This window comes from Cricetulus griseus (assembly GCF_003668045.3).
Source record: "Cricetulus griseus strain 17A/GY chromosome 1 unlocalized genomic scaffold, alternate assembly CriGri-PICRH-1.0 chr1_1, whole genome shotgun sequence".
NCBI lineage: Eukaryota > Metazoa > Chordata > Mammalia > Rodentia > Cricetidae > Cricetulus > Cricetulus griseus.
This window is the reverse complement of record NW_023276807.1, coordinates 70,150,466-70,173,338: the sequence shown is the minus strand read 5'-3', so window position 1 is coordinate 70,173,338 and position 22,873 is coordinate 70,150,466. Positions and strand designations below refer to the sequence as shown.

General features: G+C 43.7%; 1 protein-coding gene across 1 annotated transcript in view; it reads left to right on the top strand.

Moving 5' to 3' along the window:
• The window catches only part of Myo16 (myosin XVI), a 319,471-nt gene that overhangs the window by 105,818 nt on the left and 190,780 nt on the right, over positions 1-22,873 (top strand). The window contains exons 12-15 of the mRNA XM_027387882.2: positions 208-335; positions 2,893-2,998; positions 7,747-7,864; positions 12,922-13,069. Of these exons, the coding sequence (XP_027243683.1) occupies positions 208-335; positions 2,893-2,998; positions 7,747-7,864; positions 12,922-13,069 (500 nt within the window). The remainder of the gene's footprint in view (positions 1-207; positions 336-2,892; positions 2,999-7,746; positions 7,865-12,921; positions 13,070-22,873) is intronic.

The window sequence follows — 22,873 nt, the reverse complement described above, 5'->3', positions numbered from 1 at the left end:
AAGAATCATGGACCAATAAATGAGGATAAAATCTAAACCTCCATGTCATCAGGATTGGGCTGAGAGAAGGGTGATTGTATAGGTGTTCTCTAGACGTCCTGGTTTCTGTAGACCCAGCAACATGTTTCATTTTCAAGGTTTTCTCTTCAGCTGATGGTATAAAGGACAGAAGTAGATGGTCTTCTATCTTTGTTTTGCTGTCCACAGGTGTCCCAGCTGTACTTGAGCCTCACTGGCCAGCGCAGCCCCTCACTCCCACCCCACCTCTTCTCCTGCGCAGAGCGGGCCTTCCACAGGCTATTCCAGGAGCGAAGGCCTCAGAACATCATCATCAGGTGAGCCAGCCTGTCATTCCATGCCAATCCCATGATGGGGGCATGTTCCATTCCCCACTCACTGTGTCTGTCGTCGGTCTTTCCAGTGAGCACATGTAGCAGCATCTTGCATGTGAACCTATAACGGTGGCCACACCCCTTTAGGCATGGCTTCAGGTTGATGGAAAGATGGGAGCATGAGGCTTGGTCTCAGTTGGGTGCTCTCTTTCTGTTGAGTCAGGTGACCCAATAAGAAGGGCAGAGAAGCACTCCCGTGGTTCTTCATTATTATCTGTGTAAGTTGTTCCCCAATAAACCCCCATTTATCATTTATCTTTGGTCCAGAGAAATCATTACACTTTTGCCTTTAAGCACATTTATCTTGTTTGAAGGGACAGAGAGACTTCTAGAAGTCACCCCAGGTGTAACAGAGCCCATAGTAACCAAGAGCCTGAAGCATCCTTCATCTTCAAGATTTAAAATAGCAACACAGCCAATCTGCTTTCAAGTGGAAGAAACAAGTGTGGAGAAAGAAAAGCTTGCTGCATTACCGGACCCAAGCTGATGTTCCACATAGGGTCCTGATATGCTTCAAATTACAGCTTTGCTGATTCACAAGACAGGGTTTCCCCAGTCTGCTTCTAGTATTCCCCTCTGCTCCCATTTCATCATGTAAACCTCGGAAGTTGAGTTTTCTTGGAAATGTAAAGCAATTTTTCAAACTACCAAAAACAAACAACAAACAAAAAAACCAAAACCAGTCTACTCTGGAATAATAGTCTTCAAATGAAGATGTGAGGCCAAGTGCCCAAGGACAGGTGGGATGTGATCACACTCAGACAGAGGTTCAAGAAATAGTTAAGGATATATGTCAGACTTGTGCTCCTGTCTCTGAAGAGACCTGTGAGTGTGGGCAATGCAGTTGCTACTTTTCATGCTTCTATCTCTCTCACAGTGCCCAGGCTCAAATATATACTAAAATGCTTTCTTAATAAACTCAACATTGCTTCGATTAACAAGACTGGGATGTACAGAGAAATAGTTCTGGGGTCTTTGTTGTGAGGGAGCAAGCATTTCTATGTAGGAGCCCCATGGATAGACCTGCCTGAATTTGGTTCATGCCAAATTCTATATTCATTTGCTCATGGTAACTCTACCCCAAACTCCTCACTAACCTTCCCCCACTAATGTTTCCTGAGGACATATCTTAAGGCTAATAATGTCTCATATTTTGAGGGGGAAAACCCTCTTTTCTTTAAGTTCAACAGTAGCTTCCCAAGTCCTTACAAGTAAGACTTGATCTCACGTGACAAGATTTAGGGGTGACATAGTCATGCCACCATTCTTTTAAAGCTCTGCAGTGTGACTTGGTCTCCATATGGAACAGGGTGACAAGGGAGAAGGCTTCAGCCTTCTCTACCCTTGTGCTCACGTTGGCCACAGAAAGCCCAGCTGAAGCTACTTGTACTCACTGGCTGTGTTTCTCTTATACCACAAAAGTAGCACACACAGATGGTAACCCAGATTTTAGTCATTAAAAGTTAAATATCTCTCCAGAGCTTGGGGAAACCTGCAGAAAAGGAAAAAGAAAGGGTGTAAGAGCCAGGGGTTGGGAGGGTGGGTGGGAGGTGAGGATGGAGGACACCAAGAAAATAAGACCCTGTAAATCAACATCACAACTCATATGACTTCACAGAGACCAAAGCGATATGCACATGACCTGCATGGGTCTGCACCAGGTCCTCTACATATATGTTATGGCTTCCAATGTAGTGATATTATGGGATTCCTGAGTATATGAATGAGTGGATCTTGGTTTCGTATTGCCTTCGCTTGAACTTTTTTCCTTCCATGTGTTTACTTTGTCCAGTTCCAATGTGTTAGGTGTTTTATTTTGGTTTTTTAATCTTATTTTATTACTACCCCTTAGAAGCCTTTTCTTTTTCTAATGAGAGACAGAAGGGGAGTGGGTTTGGATGGAGTGGGGAAAGACATGGGGAGGAACTAGGAGGAGTCAGGGGTGAGTTCTGTAACCAGGATATATTATGTGAGAAAAAAAAATCTATTTTCAATTAAAGGGAAAAATGTTGAATATCTCTAAAATAGATGTTTTATAAATTAGCACCAAATTAGTTTAATTTGTTTACTTTTTTTTAATGTCACATCTTAAAGTTGTTGACTTGTTTTTGTCCTGGTAGCTCACATGAATCAGAGGCAGTGAGAAAAGGCTGGGGGAGGCATTTATCAAGTTGAGAGTTCAATTACTAAAATTTTAACACTTTTTTCCTAGAAAATTCCCTTCAATTAATCCATTAGAAAGTGGCTTACCCTTCAGCCACTGGAAGGCAGGTGTTGGGAGGTCCTTTGGTGATATGACATCAACACACTATTGTGAGCAAGACAGTCCACATACCTACTCGGGTCAAACCCATCAGATTGAAGAGTAAAGCTACAGCATCAACTCCCTGAAACTGTGTGCTATGCTCTTACCATCTCTGGGTCTGAGAATTACCTCTGGTTCTTTCTTTTTCTCCATCTTCTAAGCCAGCGACTTTGTGTTCCCCTTGTTTTCTTGCAGTGGAGAAAGAGGGTCAGGGAAGACCCAGGCCAGCAAACAGATCATGAGGCACCTGACTGGCAGAGCCAGCTCCAGCTGCACCATGTTTGACTCCAGGTTCAAGCATGTAAGTGGCTTCTGGGTTGGTGACGATGTGTGTGAGTAGATTGTGCCAAGAACAATGTCACTTGCAAATACAAGGATGCGTCATCATGGTCAAACCATAGTCAGAATTATAGATTTAAAAAAATTCTTTGTCTGTTTGCACAGAAAAGCCCCGGCTCATACTTCTGCTAGAGATTGCCTGAGAAATGATGCTGAAGGAATCTTGAGATCTAACAAAAAAGTTTCAGTATTTTTAAAAGAATTGAGCACAGTAAACATGGATGATTTTAATCTATAGCTATTTATTAAGCTGGGATCCTCTTCTGCAACATGTCAGTCCACTCCACAACTCTGGTGTAGCAGTTGGGATCAACTTGGGAAACCTAGCAAGCCCATAGTTTTTATTTAAATATGGTAATATGCTGGCGGCTGATACTCCCAAGTGAGAACATGAATAAATCAACACGGTTATAAGATAAATGCAGGTTAACTAATGGAAATAACAGAATCTATTGACTTAATTGAAATGACAGGGAACAATAGTCTCTCCCTCTAAATTACAGGCTAAAATAATCATCTATTAAAATGATTGTTGGCGAGGGAACAGGCGCTGTAATTTCAAAAATGCATTCTGATCACTTTATGTAAATTGACTTCGCTGTTTAGTTTAAGTGACTACTTTCTAATTCCTGTGAGTAAGTTAGATGTCACTCCATCAGATCTGGCATTACTGGGGAATCAGAACCATCAGTTCCTCACAGATTCCAAGTGAAATGCCTTCTAATTCATTTGTGTGTTTTGCTCATTCCCAATGGCATGTTTAAATTCCACATTAACTGTGGGATTCCCCACTTTAAATATCATCCGTATGAATATCATTGTCTAAGTTCATGAAGCTCAGTGCAGGTTCCGAAAAGCATCTGGGGAATACATGGATTTATGCAAGTGTCAAATGAATTTGGGAACTGACTAAAAATCTGTGTAGTGTTACAGAACACCTGTGCAATGAAGTAGGTTCAAGAGAGGGGCCACCATATCCTGTGTGAGAGAAAGATTTGGTTAGCGGACTAGATAGAGCACCCTTGGCGCACAGAGATATTTAGCAGTGAGGTTGAAAGTGAGAGCAAGCTCTCAGGTGACTGGGGGAGGGCCAGAGAGCTGTCCTGAGAGACTGATTGTGAGCCCTTAGTGGAAGACCTCGCACAGGCAAGCACACAGACTGTTGCACTGGAGTCTAACACACAACAAACACACCTCCCACTGGGGAAGGCTCTGACATCTTAAGCAGACTGTTGTGTGAGAGAAAAGGTCAGTGAAGGTTTTGTTCAATTAGTAAAGATTATACAAGTGGAGGAAGCTGGAGAAATGAAAGTAAGAACTCGGGAGTGGGTGTCTCTAGTGAAAGTCACAAAGACGGTGATGAGGGAACTTCCTGTAACTGACACCAGTGACAGACAACCTTGTCAAAGCCACATACAGCCCTGAAGGGCAAGGGGGCAGTTGTGAGAGGTCTGGGGCCTCTAAGTTCACGGTCCTGGTGCATGGTGTTCCACAAGTCACACAGAAGGAATGAAGACAAAGACATAGCTGTGTATGAACGATGCCAGGGTTGGTGGGTACTGAGGTCTAGAAGTGAGCTTTCTCGGGTCTCCAGGTCATACACTTCTGAGGCCACACAGCAAAGGTGTTTGAGATCCAGTATTGCACTATAACTGCGTCCTGTGAGAAGCCTCCCAGTGTGTTTGCTTCCTCCATGTGCCCAGGGGAAGGTGGAGTCCCATCCCCAGAGATGTTGCTTGCTTCCACTTAATCTGGGAGCAGCTAAGCCCCACCAACAATGTTTAGTCTCTAACTTCTGTGTCTGAATCTTGAAGATAAGAATCAGGGCTTTTCTGTGTGGTTGGATTATTTATTGAAACGGAAAAGCCATGTTTTTGAGAGAAATTGCCTGGGATTTCTCACCCATCCCATCTCAAATGAGTTGTAGGTTCATTCAATTCTGTTGCAATCATTTAAATGAGTCTTTACTGAAAAGTCCTTTTTCAGAGGGACATGACAGGCTCAGTTTGATGGGGGTGAAGATATTCATTAAGGAACCCAGCGACCCTTATTCTAGGAAATTCAATATAATTAGTTACTTTTGTAGCACATGTTCTCTTTAACTATTGAAATTGTATCACAGTATAAATGGGAAAAATTGGGCCATTACAATTTAATCAGTAAATATCGAGGATGCAAGTAGGTATGTCTTTCCTGTTTATTTTATTTAAGATTGTATGGCTGTGTGTTACTCTCATAATTTTGTTTCAAAGTCAAGGGAGACAGGGGAATAATAGCAGTTAAGGGTTTTTGCTGCATTTCTCTTCTTGCAGTTATTTAGTGCCACCTATTGGCTGACTAGCTAATAAAGACGAACACAGCTGCCTGTTTCGAGCTTGGCATTGGAAGTATATAGCAGTGTTCATTGAAAATGTCTGTTAAGAGTTTATTCTTCCATTCTTAGGTGGTTTAAGCCTTATATTAGTGTCACACCTCACATGTCTTTATTGCTAATTCAACATTAGTTGGATGAAGTTAACAGTATGAAGCTGGGATTAATTGTGTGACTCTCCAGTCAGATGCCTGGGTTCAAATCCCAGCTGGAACACTTGGAGTCTATGATCCTGGCAGCTGGTGATTCTATTTCACTGATGGTGAAGTGGAGACTTTGATGATGAAGGTTGAAAACCATCACATGTATACACATGTATATACATGCATACACTTGTGTGCATCTACACACGCATCTTGTGTTATAATGTGGGTGGTCTACACTTACTAATGGAAAGAAAATCATTATTTGCCATGTGTCTGCTCTGTGGCGGGTACAAAGCTGAGTACCTTACACACACAAGACTGCAAAGCTCCGAGAAGTAATTCCTGTGTTAGAGGAGAATGGGGTTGGGGTTGAAGGAAGTTAGAACATGTCACTTACTCACCTGAGATGAGGAGGCACCTACTCAAAGCATGTGCATGTAATGTGTAATCATCACCCTCACTTCCTGTCTGGGAACACATTCTCCATTATCTGATACTCTTTCTTGTAGAATAATGTAGCCATCACTTTACTGTCAAATACAATACAGAAGTGCCAAGGCTAAAATATTTTTAAACGCATTCTTTTATGGATTTTTAAATAATTATTTTATAGTACATTTTTGTAGTGAGAAGGAATTCAATAATAATTTTAACCTATGCATAGTTATCTATTCAATGTAAATTTTAAAGAAAACTCAGAGTATACAGATCATTAATTATTTGGGGTGGTTCTGTCACACCTGCCCTCAATCTGCTTTGGGTTATATTAATTTTCAGGCCCAAACCATAGAGTCTTGAAAAGATTTAATGTGTCTTCAGAAATCCAAGCTTCAAAACCAGATGGTTAAACACATTTCATTATTATGTTTAGCATTTTTGATTTGTAATTGGGATCAAAGTGTTGCTTTATAATAGTTAATCATGCAGAATGCTTCACAAATTGATATGTGCCTGAGTATATCAAATGCCAAAAAGACTTTTAAAATGAACTCAAAACATTTGTTAAAAAATTATTATAGTGATCTCAGAAATAATGTCAAAAACCCAAGTGTCCAAAATGAGGACCCAGTAAATCATAGCGAGTGACCATTTGTCATCTGGTGACTGACTTGGAAGCTGTATTTAACATGGTTGTAGAATGTCTTCAAGGAGAAATAACTTGCCAGATTTCCATATAATTTGGAGAATTGTTCAGTTACCATCCTTATTAGAGTCACAGTCAATTGATGGATGAGAAGTTGGTTTTATTTTTCTTATTTATATTTATTTATTTATTTATTTATTTATTTATTTATTTATTTATTGGTTTTTCGAGACAAGGTTTCCCTGTGGCTTTGGAGGCTGTCCTGTGCTCTTGTAGACCAGGCTAGTCTCGAACTCACAGAGATCCACCTGCCTCTGCCTCCCGAGTGCTGAGAAGATGGTTTAATTGCAGGAATATTTGAAGGAATTTTTTTGAGAGAATGTCAGATCCTGGGGTCCATCCAAGGGGCTTTAGAATCATGGGTTCACAAACTTTGAGACAAAGCACAGGGCAGCAAGGGATCATGACAGCAACTTCAACTACATGCTTAGTTCCATTTCTGCAGGAGAGGGGCACAGTGCAGCCAAGGAAGAGGTTAGCAGGCCTGTATGTTGAAGCATGTGCAGGCATGCCTGAGGATTAGGAATACTATCTTGGCCAATGTCACACACATGACTTTAAAGGAAGTTCTGACTCAGTTTATGTCATTTGGGGCTGGGGATGTGGCTCAGTTGGGAAGAGTGTGGTAAGGCCTGAATTCAGATTCTAGTACCTATGTGAAGAGCCAGGAACAGTCATCTATGTGCTTGTAATTCCAGTACTGTGGCAGCAGAGACAGGAGTATTGTGAAGCTTCTTAGCTGCCAGTTAAGCTCCAGATTCAGGAAAGATCCTGTTGTAAGGGACTAAGGTAGAGAAAGACAGAGTAGGGCACCCAGTGTTATCTATACTCATGTGTAATATAGCACCATTCCCTCCCCCTGCACTGTGTGTGTGTGTGTGTATGTGTGTGTGTGTGTGTGTGTGTGTGTGTGTGTCACATTCGTGCATGCACACACTGGCCTCCATAGAGCCTTCCAGATCACAGAATATTCCCAGCATCTTTATGCTAACTCTCTTATTTCATTATTTTAAAGGAGTAGTCCAGTCAAAGTATCTCTTGTCCTGCAGGCCATGTGCATCTTGGAAGCCTTTGGACATGCCAAGACCACACTCAACAATGTATCCAGTTGCCTCATACAATACTGGGAACTGCAGTTCTGTGAGAGGAGAAAACATGCAACAGGAGGTAAGTTTGCACTTATGTAGCAGGGGTCTCTGTGCCCAGAGAGATGCCTCATGGGAATAGATGTGGTGCACTCATATGCATTCCTACCTCTGATTCCTCAGGAAAGAAAATTTGGCCAAGTGCAATAGAATCTAGGCTACATGTGTAGGTTAGTTGACTGTGTGTGTGACTTGGTTGACTGTGGGATCTGGGTATGACTTGGTTCACTCTCTGGGCTGTGTATGGGTTGACTCTGGGCTCCCTGTGTGACTTGGTTGACTCTGGGCTTTGTGTGACATAGTTGACTCTAGGCTGTAAGTGTGACTTGATTGACTGTGGGCTCTCAGTGTGACTTGGTTCACTCTCTGGGCTGTGTGTGTGACATAGTTGACTCTGGGCTGTATGTGTGACTTGGTTGCCTTTTCTCTTGGGGAAACTATTCTGCAAACATCATGGAAGGCATTATCTACCTTTCTTCACTTCCATATTGCTTTCTCATTCTGTTCTAATTAACACCCCTCAGATATCATAATTTATACTTGTAGTTTTGAAAGCTTCCTGCTGTGTTTTCTTAAATCCTACAAAGCCTAAGTACTCTGAAGGGCTACACCTCCGAGCTCACCTCTGCTCTTCCTGAGAAGGAAATTGATGAATGTCCTGAGAGGGTTTGGCGTGAAAGTCAAGTTTCAGGTGCCTTGTATTTAGAGAGTGGGCAGAGTGACAGTGCCGACACTGGGCAGAACACACTCAAGGAGAAGTACTGTGACAAACTCACTCACTTTGCTGAATGGACAGGTGTTTGAGGACAAAGGATGCTGTGTAGTGTAAAGATCTGGTCCATGTTAATCAATTAATCACAGAAATATCATAGAGGTTTAGGGGTGCTGAGTACTTTCTCACCATGACAGTGGTATGTTCAATGTGGTGAAGGAGTGGACAACAGAGCATTAATAGTAGTTGTGTGGTCAAGACACTAAGGCAAGATTACTATGAAGACAATTCTTGGTGCTGAAAAGACCTTAAGTCTGAAGATGAGACCTCTTCCTACTGCTTGTGTGATGTTCTGAGGTCCAGTGAAGGACTTGGCAGCTTTATCTTGTTTCCCAGTTCGTGTTAGCATAGATAAATGAAGTGGGCATGAAGCCTGAGGGTGTTCCATAATTCGGTATCTGAGACCTGCTGTAACAAACCGTTGTGTGTGACTTCTCCTGAGGAGTCACACACACACACACACACACACACACACACACACACACACACACACACACACACACGTCTACTTAACCCTACAACAGACCAAAGAATCTACAACAGACCAAAGCATCAATTTCACTGAAGTCCAACTTTTGGTGAATCAGCAAATTTTTACTGGGGTCACTAACAGAGCTTTAAGGAATGGCTCCTTCCAAGGAACGGGAATGACTCAAAAGCAGCTGGGTCACCTGAAAACTAGTCCTAACATGAGTAACAACTCACACAGCTACAACCCTGGAGCTCTGCACAACTTGCAGGCAGCTCCACTGGCCTGAAAATCCCCTCTGCAGCTCCCCTGGTCAGTGTCCCTCACTGCTTCCAGAATCCCCTCTGCTCACACCCTAGTCTCCCCTCTAGCAGTTTTTTACTGTTTCTTTTCATCTCAGGGGGGGACCTTTGGTACCTTAATTTCAGCCTTCTAAAACAGGTGACATTTGTTTACCTCCTGGGCCCCTTCTGGAAGGAAGGTTTCAGTTCTAATGAAATTGTCATATACTCTAAATACTTGATGGGTAGTGTGAAGTCTCCAGGGGTGGACTGACTGACCTTCTGAACTCTCAAAGTCATTTGTATACCTGTGTTCTTGCCATCTCCAGGGTAGTGCCTACTGGTATACCCCACTTCTGAGAGCTCAACCCTTCCTTCTGTTTTGGGCATATACACCTATCACCCAGCTTTGCTTCCACTGACATATAACATTGTCGGGTGTTTTCTCATCACACCAGTACCCAGCCTACTGGAGTCAGACATCAGAGCAACATGAGGGTCTCTGTATAGTTGCTGTTTCTAAGCAAAGCCCCACACACAGCTCCTGAGGGGAGGACTTTGGAGCATCTTTTGTGGGACACAATTCAGCCTCCTGCAGGGGATGAAGAAAGACTTTCACTGTCCAAAATTGTTTTCAGTTGAAGAGCAAATACCTCTACTGCTGAGAAAAATTAATATTGATGCTTTACTAAGCAATACTGAGACACCCCAGCCTAGCATGGACATCATCTTCCTCTTCTGTATTGTGGTGATGATCATGATTGCAAACTCTTAGAGTTGCAAGTGCAGAGACACACCAACATGGCGCTCTTTTCTTTCACCTTCATAGCATTATGAATACTGCCACTTTCCCAGATGTAGACACTGGGTTGCTGCCAAAGGATATAGAGCGGTGTCCCGGAGTAGAATGGGAAAGTATTTGGCTCTTGGGCTTTTTGGTGGACTGAAAAACATCAGATCAACTTCAGTTGAAACCACAGTCTACTTACAATGGGACAACCCACCAATGAATGTTCCATGGCTGTGTGGCCTTCTTGGGTAATGTAGACATTCAGAGTTTTAAAAAAATAAATCAGAACACATGTGAGCGGCTGCTCCCAGCATATTTCTTTCAAATCCTGATTTTTAAATGAATGAAGGCGGTGATAAGAGATGAAACATTATCATCATATTATATCACCAGCTTGCTTAGCATTGCATACTTCATTGGACATGCTTTTAATAGTGTGCTATCATCGATCCTATCTCACATCAAGAGCTAGAAGCAGTCTGGCCTTCAGAGATAAGGAAGAAAGGTGTAAAGTACAAAGGCTCCAACATCACTTTGAAGAGGCCAAGTCCAAAAGGCACCTTGTGTCTGAAAGGCAGTAGATATATTTAGTGGTACCTTATGGAACTCCAGTGGGACCCTGAGACATTCTGCTTTTTTCTTCCTCATATTAATGATGGACAAAATTACATTTAAAAGGGGTGTGCAGAGTGGCCATGCTAAGTTCAGAAGTAGAATGCCTGGGATTGCATCCCAGACACACTCTTCCTCTTACATCCCTATCCACGATGGCTCATGGGTAGATGGAACCTCGCCCCAGCATCAGCAGGTTCAGGCGGTAAACACAGAAGAAAAGCATGTGTGAGAGGTTGTCTTCTCTCTGTGCTCATAGTCTGCTCTGAGTGCTTGGTAGAGGTGGGAGGTGACAAGGCTCTGAAGGCAGGTGGTCCTAACTTATAGCCTGGAGGAGAGTAACCCCTTCCTTCTATTTCCTTTAATAATGAACAAATGGCCTGGCCCTGTGCAGTACTGCAGTTACCTGTGTCATTGGATACAAACGAACAGTATGCATCCCTGGAGCCAAACTTCTTGAGAAATATATTCATATGTAGATGTCTGAAGACTTGGCTTGAAGCCTTGGTTCACATAGAGATAGCCGTGGAGAGTGACACCTATCTTTCTGATCAAGGCTGTTTCCAACTTAAAAACTGTTGGGAAGCACACCAGTGTTGAGATTGGGCTGTCAGCTGAGGGGAGCTCTTTCACATAGGCCTGGCTGCAGTAAGTGCTGGAACCTCTCCAACCCAGAGCCCCACGCCTCCCTGACCTCAGAGCTGCAAGACAGACACAACAGCATCTTCTCTGCCTGGGATTGTGTCAGCCTGTGCTTGAGTTTGCCTGTAGATGTCCCTTCAAAGTGCTGTTTTCCTGCAGTCTTGCCTCTCAGAGCCCATTAAACCCAAGCAATTTTATTCACTGCTGGAGATGTGCTAACTAGCGTGATTAATAATTACTCTACTTAGGAATTTAGATGAAGGGTTTTCCAGTCACTTGTGACTTGGCATTTGATTAGTACCGAACACTGCTTCAATTGAAGCTGGTGTCTTTGCCAAGAGAAGTGTGTGTGCCAGAGGCACCAGATCTCTCAGCCTTCACTTCTCACCTGCCACCTGACAAAGAAAACAGTGAGCAGGGCCAATGAGGAGAGCCACTGTATTGAACTGTGCAAAGTCAAGGGCACTTACTCTCCTGAGGGGTAACTTATTTCAGACTTTTAAAGCAGGAAATTTGCCAAATTTTTTGTTTAAAAAGAAAAATGAATGAAAACTATATCTACTTCAAATTTCTCCCTGGTTAAACAGCCATTAAGATGTGCATGCATGTACAGACACACACACACACACACACACACACACACACACACACACACACACTCATACACCCACACATATGCACACATACACTCACATACACACACACTGCATACCAAGGGTATGATGGCTATTCTTGGGTGTCAATTTGACCATGTCTGGAATCAACTAAAACCCAAGTGGTTGGGTACACTTGTGAGGGATTTTTCTTAAGTAAATAATTTGAGGTGAGAAGATCCACCTTTAATCTCTGTCTTTTGATGTGGGAAGTTCCAACTTTAATCTGGGTCTCACCTTCAGCTGGCAGCCACAGAAGGAGGAAGCTCATACTGTGCCTGCTTGCTCTTGCTAGCAAGTCCATTCCCTCACTGGCATTAAAGCCTACTTCTTTGGGATTCTGGTGTGTCCAGAAGACCAGCTGAGACATTCCTTGTTTGGTTGATATCCCTGGTGCGCTGAACAGCTACTGGATTCCTGGATCTTCCATTGGTAGTCAGTCATTGTTGGTCTAGCAGGACCAAACCTCTCTAATAGGTGTGTGTGTGTGTGTGTGTGTGTGTGTGTGTGTGTGTGTGTGTGTGTGTAATAGCACAAGGGTGGCTCCTTCAGTCTGTGACAGGTTTCTCTAAAGGGACAGAACTGTTGGTTAGAGAGTGAGCCCTCATATAAAATATGAACTTCACTGATAGCATGGGCCAATTTAACCATATCCATGTCACATGAGCTTTTGACCTTATTGACCATGGCACCAGGAGTTGTGGACTCTGACTCTTGGTACTTTGGGCTTAATATCTCTGGATGCTACTGTGTGTTGGAAAAGAAGCTTTGTTGTCACGGCTTGTAATTAATTAGCATGTAAATTTATGGAAACTGAACTAAAATGCCATTTAACAGAATCCTTCTCTTTTCCTAACCAGCCAGAATTTCCACTTATATGCTGGAGAAGTCCAGGCTTGTGACACAGCCTCCTGGTCAGGGCAGCTTTCTGATTTTCTCCTGGCTGATGGACGGCTTATCCATGGAAGAAAAATGTGGACTTCACCTTAGTAACTGTTGTGCACACCGGTGAGTGGTCAAGGATTTTCCAAGGTCTTCCCGAAAACTGTGAGCACATTCTCAGTTTTAAATTGTCTTCATGTTTTTCAGAGGTGGAATGGTGGCTAAAGGAAGACAGCTGGCTACTGTTAGGGCAGAGCTGTCTAGATAGCAGTGTCTAATGATGTGCTGAGTGATTCGGTTTTTCCTTCGTTGGCATGAACTTTTATTTCTGTTTTGGTGCGTCTCAGAAGGGAAGACAAAAATTAGCATGTTTGCAAACACTCTGATGCCCATGGCTGTTTTGGGCACACTGTCCAATCTGTCATCTTCTGAGGTGTTGGTGTGAGAATGGTGTGAATAAGCAGTATTCATTCTTATCAAATGAGATTACACAGAGAAGAGAGGAATTGCACCTCTACATTGAAGGCTGATGTGTAGAATGCTAAAAACTTTTGTTAAAATGGAGTTGTGAACATGTGAGGTTATAAAGATGGGCAGCTAAGGAACACTGCTCCTTACTTGCCTTCCTGACAGCTGACAGCCTGAGCCACACATTGGGTCAGATAGTGTTTGGATGAGAATTAGAAGTTACTAAGTGCTACGGGATTTCCCGCCTGGTTCTGCAGCCAACTTGAGCCCCCAAGGATCCTATATTAGTTATTAAACTGTGGGCCGGTGGCTAGGGCTTTTTATTGGCTAGCTCTATCTTAATTATTAACCCATTTCTATTAATGTAAGTATTTCCATGTGGTCTTATCTTACTGGAGAAGGGTCCCGCATGTCCTACCTTCCCTGTCACACATGGCATCGGCTGTCTGTCTACACTTCCCAGAATTCTCCTCATCTCCTAGTCCCACCTATCTCCCTGCCTTTATTGGCCACAGTGTTTTATTCATCAGCCAATCAGAGAAACATATACACAGAAGGACTTCCCTCATCAATAAGGGATGAATGCTACCCAGAACAGACGCTGGTGGGACACAGAATCTACAGCTCATCTCTACTTCAAGTTGTTGAATTTTCTGGAATAGCCTGGTGTGTGTTCCTGTGGGGAAGCATTGATAAATGAGTGTGCAGTCATCAGTGATGTGATGATAAATAAATCAGGTGTGGGAGCCAGGTGGCAGCCAATGACTGTTTCAGATGCTGAATCAGGGAGGACACTTCAGATGGTACCTGCTGTACCGATAACTAAGGAGTCCATGCAGGGGCTTGGGAGCAGTATCCTGGACAATTGAGAAATGTGGGGAGCTTAGAGGGAAAGTGTGGGGTTGAGGAACAGCAAGAAGGCCAATGCATGTCATCAAAGTACAGGGAGGGGAGGTTAATGGTGGCTTTGTGGACAGGACATGGCAGTAACGTGTCTCGGTGAAGAGGGGCTGCGGTGCTCGGTGCTCACACTGCTACAAAGTCATACAATGGGGGCTGTCTCTGTGAGGAACCCCAGTAAGGATGCAAAGAGTTCCGTGCCCTGGAACAAAGCAAGTGTCTTATTAAGACGAGTTATGAATAGCTAATGGGTGCTCACCAACATTTTCAATGAAAATACACACTGCTGCTCCAGTAGCATAGAGATGTCTGTGGGAACATGTGCATGACGGCCACTCATCTGGAATTTATACTGTTTAGCAAGGAAACACATTGTGTACCAGCTGGAAAAAAATCTCAGTACTTTTGAGACTTCTATGGGTCTTATTGAACTTACCGTATTGATGGATTTTCTTACTAGCCATATTGGTGATGCTGGGAGAATTTTATATTCCTTTGATGTTTGAATTTGGGATGGGATCTAATCTTGGCTCATTCTTTCTTACAATCAGACATTACACTTATTGGATCTTGGTCAATATCCAAACAGATCTAGGGTGGAATCTCTTTGTAAATGTACATAGACCAGACCTTTCTTGTTTGGAAGTTTTCATTATGAGTCCACTCCTTAGGACTGGTGTTTGTCAGTAAGGGAAGACCCTGCTGGTGAACTAACAGGACCCTGCATGACAACAAGAGCACCCATGTGTTTGCTGTAGGATGTATCTGCTTATCTATATTCCTTAGAAACTCGCTGACCTGTCTTACACGGAACAAACCACATCTGAACTCTCTCTCTCTCTCTCTCTCTCTCTCTCTCTCTCTCTCTCACACACACACACACACACACACACACACACAGAGAGAGACGAGAAGAGAGAGAGGAGAGAGAGAGAGAGAGAGAGAGAGAGAGGCTAGATGAGGTGTTAATGAAATACATTGAGTCTTAATATAACCACTATAGACCATCACAGCCTGCATCCTGTACCTGCTCTGTCTCTTCCTGATACACCGAAGCTCATTACCTACACGAAGCAGTAAGATGTATGTGCAGTAGTCCAGGGCCTGCAGGAGCCTTGCTCTTAGCATGCCTTCTTGGACTACTCCAAAGGGCAGTGTCTCTGAATATGATCTTAGAATCCTGCAGATTCATCATTAACTTCAGCTGTGCTTGTATTGTGAAGTTTGCTAAGCCTCACACAAATATGTATAGACCCTGTATCAGTATTGAAATCCCCCTACACACACATCTCTGCTTGCAGCTCGGGAAGGCTTTCACCTCACAATGCTTGACTGTAGAAGTCACTTGGGGTAGGGGTAGGCATTCATCCCTCGATGCATCAAAGCCGCACTTATGAACACTTGGAAGAATTTTATATTCCTTGGATGTTTGAATTGGCTTGGAATTTTAATCCTGGCTCATTATTTGTTACTATTAGATACCACACTTTTGGTACTTGGTCAGTATCCAATTAGATCTAGTGTCTCTAGAAGGCCTAGTGTGGGATTGTGATTAGAAAGAACACATGTACCAAGAATCCCACAAGAGGGCGCTCTCCCCACAGCTCAGAGGGAGACAAACCAGGACAGCCAACCAAAGGCAAACAAAATCTTCATTCTTTTTTGCTTAGTTTCTTCTGCATTTTTCTTTTCTTTGCCCATTTGTTACTTAAGTAGTATTTCTTTTTTCTTTTTGCACATAATATGTTATATCTGAGAGATAAATATAAATCATATTCCTGCAGATTGAGTTTTAATGAAAGCAGTAGTATATAGTAATTGCTTGCCTTCAACTTACTTTAAATTATCTCTGTGGGATTAGCCCCAGAGAAGTTAGGCTTTTAAACCTGAAAAAGAGACTCTTAATCTCCCTCTCTGCTGACTGATCACGGGGAGGATTGTGGGATGCTTCCTAATAGTCCTCAGCAGAGGCCGGGCTTTGAACTGTGCTGAGGAAAGTAATTTGACTGATAGCAGGTGCCCTGGTCTTCACCTCCTGTGAGAGCGAGAGCTGAGTCACTGTGGTTTGAACTTCTGATGGCTGCAAACACCTGTCACGGGAGAGCTGAGCAATTAACTCCCAGGAGAGTGTGTTCTCTGCTGAGTGGTTATCAGGGGGGCTGAGCCAAATCTGAAGGCTTTTCAAAGAACATTATTTTTTTTAATTGGATAAAGAAATACTTCAGTGTCATTTAAAGGTGACTCTCCACAATTTCGTGGCATATGAACTTTTGCTCTGTCACATGTTTTAGGCAAGGGAAAGCTGATGGTCTGTGAGACATGTTCATGAACACTGTGCCATTTCCATTGGGAGTTATATTCTGTAGCTTTTTACTTAGGTATTATTTTGGAGGTTGTATCACAAGGCTTTGTGAGTCACTCCACCTGCAATGTCAATAAGCCACTATTTACGGGAATTTTGAGTGTCTCTGCATGTGTTATGTGAATGTGTCTTAAAAAGTGAGATTTCTGCATGAGCTTTAAATGGATGAGCTCGTTACATATGGAGGCATCTCTTGCTCTTGGCTTTGCTGTTGATAGCAGATGTTTCTGAGATAATGTGAGCCACCTTTGGTGGAGGGCTTCCCACAGGTCTCTGTTCACCCTCAGTGGTGGTGAAAGTCACCCTTGATGTCACCATGGTGTGGATGAGCTGACTGAGAGCAGCAGTGACTGAGCCATGCAGCCAGCAGGGCAAAGCCGATGTGGGCACGCCAGGCTTCCTGGTTCTCAGTGACCTGTGTCAAAGTCTGCTGCACTATTCCAGTTGATGATACTCCATATCATCTCAGACTGTACACTCAGCACCCCCCACCATGTTTTTGACAGCAGTAAACACGGTTCAAATAAAAAACTGGGGGGGGGGCAAAAGGATTACACAGGGGTGTTAGGCACATGTCTTTTTAGCAAAGCTGGAACTTCTGGTGAGAATTCCAGAAACAAATCATATTTAATCAGAACTGGAAAAAATGTCACGTGTACTTGGGATCTAAGCATGCATCCTTATGATTTTATCATTCTTATTTGAAGCACTTTCATTTAAAAAATAAAGTGAACTCGGTGGGTTTAAATAAAACAGAACCCATGAAGCTGAGAGAGAAAGGTGTTGGGAGATTGGAGAAGAAACTCTATGGCTGGATTTTAACAAAACATGTTATATGCATGACCACAAAGGCCAGGCAGGCTGCATGGCTCTCAGAGAGAGAGCACTGTTGACCTATCCTCCAGGCCCCTCCAGCCACTGACTTAGTTTTACTGAAGTTGATAGTTTACTAAGTGAAAAGGCTAAGCCCACTGAATCCTATTGTGCGTGTGTGTTCCAGTCATGGAACAAGAACGTCAATCTTGGGTCAGAACAGAACACTAATCTTTCCTGTCTGTGAATTCACTATCCCAGGCTTGTCATACAGCAGCCGTGCTTTCTGATTGCATGGGGAATCTGTCCTTAACTCCTTACTCATTACCCCCAAATCCAAAACTTTCTGAAAACCAAACATTTACTTATGACTTAAGTGGTGATGAAAAGCCAGGCCCGGTCCAAACTTGCTCATCGGCACACTCTAAACTCACATGAGACCCTGGAGGTTTATAACTTTCTATCTCTGTCTGGGAACACTCATGCAATTTTATTCAGGATTAAACTCTTTGATTAAAAGATGCTGCCCCAAATCTACCAGGGATGAAAGCACTACTTTAACTTTTTAAGATTTGGATCCCAGAATGAGCTTTGCCTTAGCAGTAAAGCAGAGGGCTGCTGTGGCACAGCCACGCAGGTACTGGCTTTCTCACTGTGGTCAAGATGCCTGTCACCTCACAGGACCCCAGTGGAGTCCTGGCCGGTGGAGCTCAGGAGATCCAACCTTCCTCTCAACCAGAGGCTCCTGCTACCTCCCTTCCTCATCTCTCACTGTCTGATACCTTCTCACACACCCACTCTCTCTCTCTCTCTCTCTCTCTCTCTCTCTCTCTCTCTCTCTCTCAAGCTACTTATTAGAAGTATAGCTCTATTTCATTGTCTGAAAATTATGGGATACTAGATGGGCACAGATAGAGTGGATGTTCAGTTTGCATTGCTGGTCATTGTGACTGGATAGGTAGGGATTTGGCTTTGGACAATTGAGAAGGGCAAAGGCATAGCTGCTGGGTGGCCCCACTGAGATTTCACAGGGTCATGTTAACAGCGTGTGTGTGTGTGTGTGTGTGTGTGTGTGTGTGTGTGTGTGTGTGTACGCTCGCATGTGTATACTTTTATATGTGACTGTATGTATGTGAGGTCATATTTGTATATTATGTTTGCCTATGTGTGAATGTATGTGTTTGTGTATATATGTGTTTTGTGTATATGTAGGTATGTCTACACATGTATGTACACATGTGTTATGTATGCATGTGTGAGTGTGTGCATGTGTGTTTGTCCTTTCAGACCTTGTTATGTGGCTCTAGCTAAGTGTCATACCCGTGACTAGTCCCATCTGTTCAGTCAATGTAGTGGCCACTCATTTGTTGTAGTAATGGCTGAAGTTTCTTTTTCTCCAGATGGGACATGTTGCCACTGCACTGGGCACCTACACTACTCTGTCTGCAGTGCCTCCTTCTGAGTATGGAGTGGAGTAACCCTTCCCCTTTGTGTATTAGTTTGACTTCTTGGAGCCCTGCTGGGCTGCTGTCTACTCCCGAGCCCACTGCCTATGTGTCTAGGTTTTAATACATGTAAACATCTCTTGGAGCCTCCATGTGTTCTTGGGACTCCCCAGTCTTCATGTCAGATAGGGTTCTCTAAATGATCAGAACTGGTAGAATGTATAGATTACAAAAGGAGACTTTTAGATTGGCTTTACATTGTGTGTGCAGGGTCTTCCAATGATGGAGATCCTGACTTAGAAGGCCTGAGGGATTCTGGGAGACCCACTTGAGTCCCCACTGGAAAATTGAAAAAGTTGGGTTCAAATGTCAGTAAAGGACTGTGGCAACCACTATAATCACAGGGTGGATACCATTACCACCAAGGAGCAAAGGCAGGCAGGAAGCACTGCTTCTCCCTTCTGTCTTCCTGTCTGAGCTGCCACTCTGGGGGAGAATCTTAGCTAATCTTCCCAAGAAAGGCAACCAAAGGCCTGTCCAGAAGATGTCTCTTAGTTGACTCTAAATCTAATGAAAGTGACACTCAAGATTAACTACCACAGTCTTGGTGGCCTGGGGGATATAGGTACTATCTTAGTGTTTTATTGCTCTGAAGAGGCACCAAGACCATGGCAGTTCTTATAAAGGAAAGCATTTAATTGGGGCTGGCTAACAGTTTCAGATGTTTAGTCCATTATTGTCAAGCCGGAGGCATGGAGATATGCGGACCGACATGGTGCTGGAGAAAGAGTTACATCAAGATCGGCAGGCAGCAGGAAGTAAATGCCACACTAGACCTGGCTTGAGCATTTGAGACCTCAAAGCCCACCCCCTAGTGATGTACTTCCTCCAACAAATCCTGGCCTACTACAACATGGCCACACCTCTTAATAGTACCACTCCCTGCAGCCAAGCATTCAAATACATGAGTCTATGGGGGCCATTCCTATTGAAACCACCACAGGTATCAGGGGCACAGTCAAAGATAACTACTTTCCTTTGTCCTATCAGTGTAACCACATTGCCAAAGCTCATGTTTTGACAGAGCTGTCAGCTGAGCCCACCTGTGTAGTCACATGGCCACAGCCTCTACTACTGGCAACATTTGGAAGGTAATGTCTTCAGCATGGAAGACTGTCTATAACCCATGAATATGCAACAGTAAGCACAGTTCATGAATATTCAGCGGCACATAAGCTAACCCCTCATAGCCTCATTTCAGTAGCTAAGTGCATTTGAAATGAGAACAGGTCTCTCTGGCAGAGTAATTCAGAAATACTTCTCTCCTCCAGGCCAAGGCAGACCACTCAAAGCATGTGAGTGGCGATTTCCTGGGTTCTCACTCGAGGCCAAGTGTGTGTCTGAGGGCTTCCCTGTAGCATGAATAATATAAACCCAGAGACAGATATTGGGGTTCAAGCTGAAAATCAGAAAAGCAAAGGAGCCAGCCACTAGCTCTTGCCTCTACCTCAGACTGAAAGGGTGGTCCTGACCAGATTGCATCTCCACTGAGCTGCTCCTCAGACTCTCTGAGACTGCCATGAGTTCCTGTCTCCTCCCGCTGTATATTCCTCTCTCCACCCAGCCATATCACTCCTGTATCTACCTCCCTAGTTCTGGGATTAAAGGTGTGAGCTCTGTTTCTCTTTTAGACTGGATCAAGCTCATGCAGCTCAGGATGGCCTTGAACTCACAGAGATCCATCTGCCTCTGTTTCTGGAGTGCTGGGATTAAAGACCTGCGTCACCACTGCCTGTCCTCTATAGCTATGGCTAGCTTTGCATTCTGATCGCCTGGCAAGCTTTATTAGATCATAAATAATATATTGCCACAGTCCCCAGATGACCACTGTTCTTGAAGAAGTTTGGTGCAGGGATGCAACCCGTGAGAGGTCACCCATGTTCCTGGAGACCTGAGCACATACAAGCATTGTGCTTAGATTGCTGTGAGAAAACACCCATCACCAAAGCATCTTATAGAAAGGGTTTATGTGGGCTTATGATTCTGGAGGGATAAGTGTTCATAACTGTAGTTGACTTTTTTGTTTGTTTTTTATTTTTGGTCTCTTTGGGGACCTGCCAACCAGCTCCCAAATAAATCACATGCAGAGGCTTGTTCTTAATTATAAATGTCTGGCCTTAGCTTAGCTTATTTCTGGCCATATTTCCTTAACTTAAATTATCCCATCTACTTTCTGCCTCTGGATTTTTTCTTTTCTTACTTCTGTATATCTACTTTCCCTCTTATTCAGTGGCTGGTTGTGTTGCTGGCCCCTAGCATCCCCACTCTGCTTTTTTGCTCCTTCTCCTTTTTCTTCCCAGATTTCTCCTTTTTATTCTCTCTACCTGTCAGACCCACCTCTGCTTTCTCCTGCCTAGCTATTGCTGTTCAGCTCTTTATTAAACCAGCAGGTGTTTTAGACAGGCAAAGTAACACAGCTTCACAGAGTTAAACAAATGCAACATGCCTTTGCATTATTAAACAAATGTTCCACAGCATAAACAAATGTAACACATCTTTAACTAATATTCTACAACACATCACCATCATGGCATGGAAGAATGGCAGCAGGCAGGCACAGAGGCTGTGGAACAGCAAAGCAAGCTGGGGCTTCACGTCTTAACCTGGAAGCACAAAACAGGGAGTACATTTTGAGAAACCTCAAACCCCACTCCAGTTTTGCACAAGTGATGGGAGGATGGGGAGGAATTGTGGGGGAGGAATGAAGGATGACTTTCATCAACAAAGGAAGATGTCCAGGCCCTGGGTCTCTGAGGGAGGCCTCTCCAGCTACTGAGGCATGGCAGCTTCAGTGGGGATGGATTTTGTTCAGAACAATGCTTTGTAAAGAAGGTAAACCTAGCTGGGCGTTGGGTTGGTGGCACACACCTTTAATCCCAGCACTCAGGAGGCAGAGGCAGGTGGATCTCTGTGAATTTGAGGCCAGCCTGGTCTACAGAGCAAGTGCCAGGATAAGCTCCAAAGCTACACAGAGAAACCCTGTCTCAAAAAACAAAACCAAACAAAAAACAACCCCAAAAAACAAACAAAAAAGATAAACCCACTCAATCCTAGGCGTGTATGCCTTCCAGTTGTGAGGGCCATGCTGGGAAGCAGTACCTGGCATGAGGACTGCTCACACAGTCCTTATGCTAAATTCAGTATGGCAGAGACACACACTGCATTTGTTAACCTTAGTGCCCTAGTGGGAAGGCCCTTCCCAGAGAAGCTGGGTGGCTCAGAAACACAGTGGAGACATTAAAGTGCAGACACCAAGAAACAGTAGAGTCATTGGAGTCTACAATGAGACCGTCAGCCAGGTGACAGCCGTGGCTGACAGTCCAGCAGTTAGCAAAAGACCTCTGCAAAGGTGCAGGCAGTGAGTGGACAGCCCATGGCCCTGGGGGTCTCCTTGGCTGTGAGACATCACGCCACAGTGAGGCTGGCAGGTGAGAGGAACCTGAACCCACACTCTCTGCAGGTTTGCCACCCCCTCTGCAAGCCTTCCTTCTCATCTCTCTCCAAGTATACCAGGCTTCTTGGCCAAGGTGCTGTGCCCACAGCCTTTTCTCTATGGTTTGCCTCTGCCTGGCAGTTGCAGAAATCTTTGAATTCAGATGGAACATTTTGCCTTCCCTGCTTTTTCACTCTCACTTCAGCTTCTGTTAAGCTCATCAGTGAGTATGCCTGTACATAATTGTATTTTACATAAATTACTCTCTGCAAGGTCTCCCCCAGCCTGGCTGTGACAGTGGCTCTTCTTTTGCTGTTGAACTTTCTGGGCCACAAGAAGCTCTCAGAGTCTCACAGGCTATAACAGACTTCTGCATTCTACCAGTTTGGGGCATATTTTAATGCAACTGATAATCATATTGTTATACACAAGAAATTCACTCAGGTAGG